Here is a 4706-nt window from a genome sequence, read left to right on the forward strand (position 1 = left end):
TATTATGATTTCTTTTTCTGACAGTGGCCATTCTATATTTCTTAAAATAAAATCCAGAGTTTTATACTGGGTTTTCCTTATAGTTAAGAATATTAAACATTTTAACAAATGTATTTTTTGCTCATGTGTTTCTTCTTCTGAGGACTCTCTGTTTAGTTCCATTGCTCATTTGTGCTGGGATTCTTTCTTGGTGTTTAGTGATTTAGTCCTTTATATATACAAGACAGTAATTCTGAGAGATGTAAAACCGATTAAGACTTTTTCCCGCTAAGATGGCTGCTGAGCCCCTGCTTCCCTGCCGAAGAAAAGATGTGGAGTGGGCTGTTACCTCCTGGGCTAAATGAAAGCGATGTTGAGTCAGATTCTGAAGATGAAGCCGCACTAGAGAATCCAGAACTTCCAGAATTTAATTTACAGGAAGATGGAAAGACTGACAGCAGTAGGAAGCCAAGAATGTCAGATTTCCCAGCAGGCAAGCCAATGGAAACAGAGGCTGATGCAAATGCATATGAGAAGTGTCCTTCTGGAATTCCCTTGGACATGTGGAATAAATTTCAAGAATTGCATAAAAGACATTCTGAACAGAAAAATTCAACATCAAGATTCAGACAGAAAAAAAGAAAACTCTCCAAAAAAGGCAAATTGAAGAATGAAAATTAATCTCACAGTGAACAGTCCTCAAGTGAAACACAGTGGAAGGAGCTTACTCAGTATTTTGGAGCCAATGATAGATTTGAACCACCAGTTAAGCAGAAAAAAGTTGAGAAATCAGGCCTTGAGAAGAGGATAGACCAGGCTGTGGAGGAATGGGATGTTGAGAAGGCTGAAGAGCTCAGCAACCAGCTAGCTACTCGAGAGCTTGGTGTAAAAATTGCCAAAGCAATTGCCTGCCACAAGTTTGTTAAAGCCAAAAAGGAGGCTGAAAACTCACAGGCTGCTCGAAAGAAGAAGAAACTGGCATGGGGGTTTGAAGCAAAGAAGAGATGGGAAACTAAAAGCAACATGGGATACATGTAGCCTCGCAGAGTTCTTCAGGACGTTTATGATAGGCCGGCATGCTTCATTTGCCAAAAAGATTTCCCTGCTTAGGCTTAAAATGTCAGAAAATTGATAAGGGTAGAAAAAGATAAGCCTGAAACTTGGGAGCTGATTATAAATTCTTTTCAGTCTTTTTTCTAAGAAGTTTGTAAAGGAAATGAGCATTTTTATATTTGTGTAAGAAATTTTAAGCATATGTACAAGAAAGATGGGAAGGGTTTTATTTATTTGTATAAACCTACAGTTTAAAACCAATTTTGTGTTTCTTCTATTAGGTCTAGCATAGCCTGTGAGGTCCTTGTACTTCCTTATCTGTTCTTAACATGACTGTACTTTTTCTAGAATTGTGTTTTTCAGATTGGCTTTTGTTTATAATAGATTAGTCATAAATATAAAAATTCTCAATTGTTACTGACTTTACCAATGACTTTAATTACTTCAATGTTATAAGAATAATTATTGATTCTTTATGGAGGCAGTAGAATTAATATTTTGTAGTCACATAGTAAAAGCTATTGGTTAATTTTTGTGTAATGTCAGTGGACATAATTACAGTAAAATGGTAAAAAACAACACAGACAGAAGGTCTTCCCAATCCAGTAAAAAAGTGGACATAACATATATGGAGAATGATTTAAATTCAGCTTTGCCTAGAAAATATCTTTCTAAATATTTCTCAACCGTGTCATTTTTTAGATTATGATTGTTCTTTGGAACGGAAATGGTCTGATTGTGGTAGACAGATCATTGTAACTGAGGATATCATAACTTTGGATTGTCTAACAGCTCATTTGTTTTTACCTCTTCCTCTGCCACTTTAAAGATGAAATGAGTTAATGAGGCTAAAGAGAGAACTAATACCTGGGAAGCCATTGTCCTTCGGTATGTGTTTTACAGTCCTAATGGAAATTCGTCATTTGATAACTGGCAAGACTAAATGTGGACACTGAAAAATTAGTCATGATTATAATTACATTATTTTTAGATATAGAGCAGTAACAATTTCATTAACTTATGGCAATATGTAAGTTTTCTTTATATAAAGAATTAGTGAATAATTTGTTGCTCATTAAGAGTCCAAATGTCGCCGAGTGGTAATGGCACACACTTTTAATCCCAGTACTCAGGAGGCAGAGGCAGGTGGATCTCTGTGAGTTTGAGGCCAGCCTGTTCTACAGAGTGAGCTCCAGGACAGTCAAGGCTACACAAAGAAACCCTATCTAAAACAACAGCAACAATAAATTTAAAAAAGAGAGAGAGAGAGAAAGAGAGAGAGAGACAGACAGACAGACAGACCAAATGTCAACTCTTGTTGATTCCATTTAGTTGAGAACTGAGATCTAGGAGATTGGATATCCACTGACTTGTCTTCATACCTTTGAAAGGTGTCCATTTATAAATGTTCCTGAGTACTGTGTACTTCGAGTGAGTGAATGTATGCTTCACAGGGCAGGAATATTTCCCCCGAAGTTTCTAGAGTGGCTGGTTTTGTATGTAAGGTCCTCGGAATATGCGGAATATGCGTTCCCCTTGGGCCCCCACCTCAGTTTTCTCTGTCCTTACATTCACCAAGGCTGGTACTTTTGCCAGCACGTTTCCCTTCTCAGACCTTGGCGGAACGTTTTTCGGCAGGATCAGATTGTGGAGCCTCTGACTTCTCCGTCAAATCAGCAAGGCCCTGCTCACCCACACCAGTGCCAGCAGTTTGCCCCTGTTTAAAATTTATTTATTCCTCTTTTATATGTGTGGGGTGTTCTGCCTGCATGTATGTCTCTGTACCATGTGCTTGTCTGATACCTATGGAGGGCAAAATAGAGGCGTCACATCCCCTGGAAATGGAGTTGTAGATAGTTGTGAGATACCATGTGGATGTTTGGATCCTCTGGCGGAGCAGCCAGTGCTCTTACAGCTAGAGCTTAACTGAGTGAAGAATAAAGGCGGTCAGAGAAGAAAAAAAAAAAAAAAGACTTTTTCCCATTCTTCCTCTTTCTAATCATGATAGTATTCTTTTCTATACAGAAGCTTTTTGGTCTCATGCGATACCATTTGTCAACTTTGATACTAATGTCTGTGATAACAGTCCTTATACAGAAATGTAGGCTGAATTGAGCATATGAAAGGCAGGATTAACCAAAATGGCACTGACAGAAAACAAGAAGGGAGGGGACATGACTGTTTACAATAAAAATAAATAAATAAATCAATAAAATATTGGGGTTAAGATGGGGAGAGATGTCATAAATGCCTGATGCCTCGTATTCTCCATCAGGGGCTATGGGAGCTGCTGCTCATGCAGATGTGACTGCTAATGTGATTGGCTAATTCTCCTCCCACTGCTTCTGGGGTTGGTGGGTTTTGATTTGTAAGATCCATGCTGTAAGGAAATAAACAAGTTCCTGCTTGACTGATGGTCTCCAGGATCTGGGGGCTACATGGCAAGCAGTGCACTTCCCCTCCTCAGCCAGCACCAGTTGCAAGCAGCTGGCTCATTTCTTTCTGCGGGATCTGCAGAGAGATCCCTCAGCTGGTGCCCAATATGGGGCCCAAATAGGACATTCAGCTGAGGCCAAGCTTTGAATGGAGATGAGAAAGAACACAGGTCATATGAAGAAAGGATAAAGTTCTGTGCTGGAATGAGAGAGCAAGACAGAGAGGGGGGCTATGGAAACGAATAAATAATACTAAAGTACTTTAAAATTTTCCTATAAAACTGACTACTTTAGAAGCATCCTAAAATTCATAGGTATACACACATAAATTCAGTCTAAATGAAGTTACGCTTCCCTGAACACCATAAGTTATCCATTGTAAAGCCCAATACCATGTATGAGCTAGCTTTTTATAAGTTGTTTGTCAGGTGGTCCATACCAAACGTCCTAAAGTTATTAAAAGTTATTGCCATTGCTCCTGTTTGCCCTCTGGAACTTGACAGTAAGTAAGACCCTATTGGTGAAGACACCACATACTTGAGTCATAATTACTTGAAAAAAGCTGCTTCTGGCCTAAAAGCATCATCCTTATTGGCTAGCTTTCAAAGAACTAGCAGGTGCTGTGCATGATATAAAGGAGAAAAATAAAAGACCTTGCCTCACTATCTGCTTGCTGGTTCAATTGCGCACTACTATTTTGACAGTAAACAACCATTTTCTGATTGAATTTTATACCTACTCCACAATATGGATTTGAGGATGATATTTATAACTGGACAAAAAAAATCCTATTTCACTCAGTGATGGATTGTGACCAGGATTTGTAAGCCAAATAACCTGTTTATTCTCTAAGTTGGTTTTGGTCAGTGTTTGGTTATAAGTTGTAGGGGAGGACCTAATAATATTATTCTGTTTAATAGACACAGTAATAAACTGATCCCTAAATTTTTATCTTTATACTAATATACCAATGCTTCTATCAACCCTCAGTTGAGAAGGTTCTTTTGGATGAGATTAATTTAGAGACTTAAACCAGGTCAACATGCAGTGAAGAAGAGACTGCAGATCTCCCGTCACTAGCTGGGACGTTTATACTTTACCTTCTGCTCACTAGGTTCAGGAGCATTGTGGGAAAGGGTGCAGTGATATTGTCAGAGTCAGAGAGACATTGTCTGGAGTGACACAATGTTTATTAGATACAACAGTGCAGTTGCACACATGAAATCTCAATGGGACTAC

The 4706-nt window shown here is 38.7% G+C and overlaps 1 protein-coding gene across 1 annotated transcript; it reads left to right on the forward strand.

Annotated features, from left to right (window-relative positions):
- Positions 1-273: 273 nt before the first annotated feature.
- Positions 274-2096, forward strand: LOC148121536 (protein FAM204A-like). The gene is given in 1 exon segment (XM_087908599.1): positions 274-2096. A coding segment is annotated over 1 exon segment (708 nt). The 5' UTR covers positions 274-309; the 3' UTR covers positions 1018-2096.
- The last annotated feature ends 2610 nt before the right edge of the window (positions 2097-4706 follow it).

The sequence above is a fragment of the Myodes glareolus genome, chromosome 7, assembly GCF_982192425.1.
Source record: "Myodes glareolus chromosome 7, mMyoGla1.1, whole genome shotgun sequence".
NCBI lineage: Eukaryota > Metazoa > Chordata > Mammalia > Rodentia > Cricetidae > Myodes > Myodes glareolus.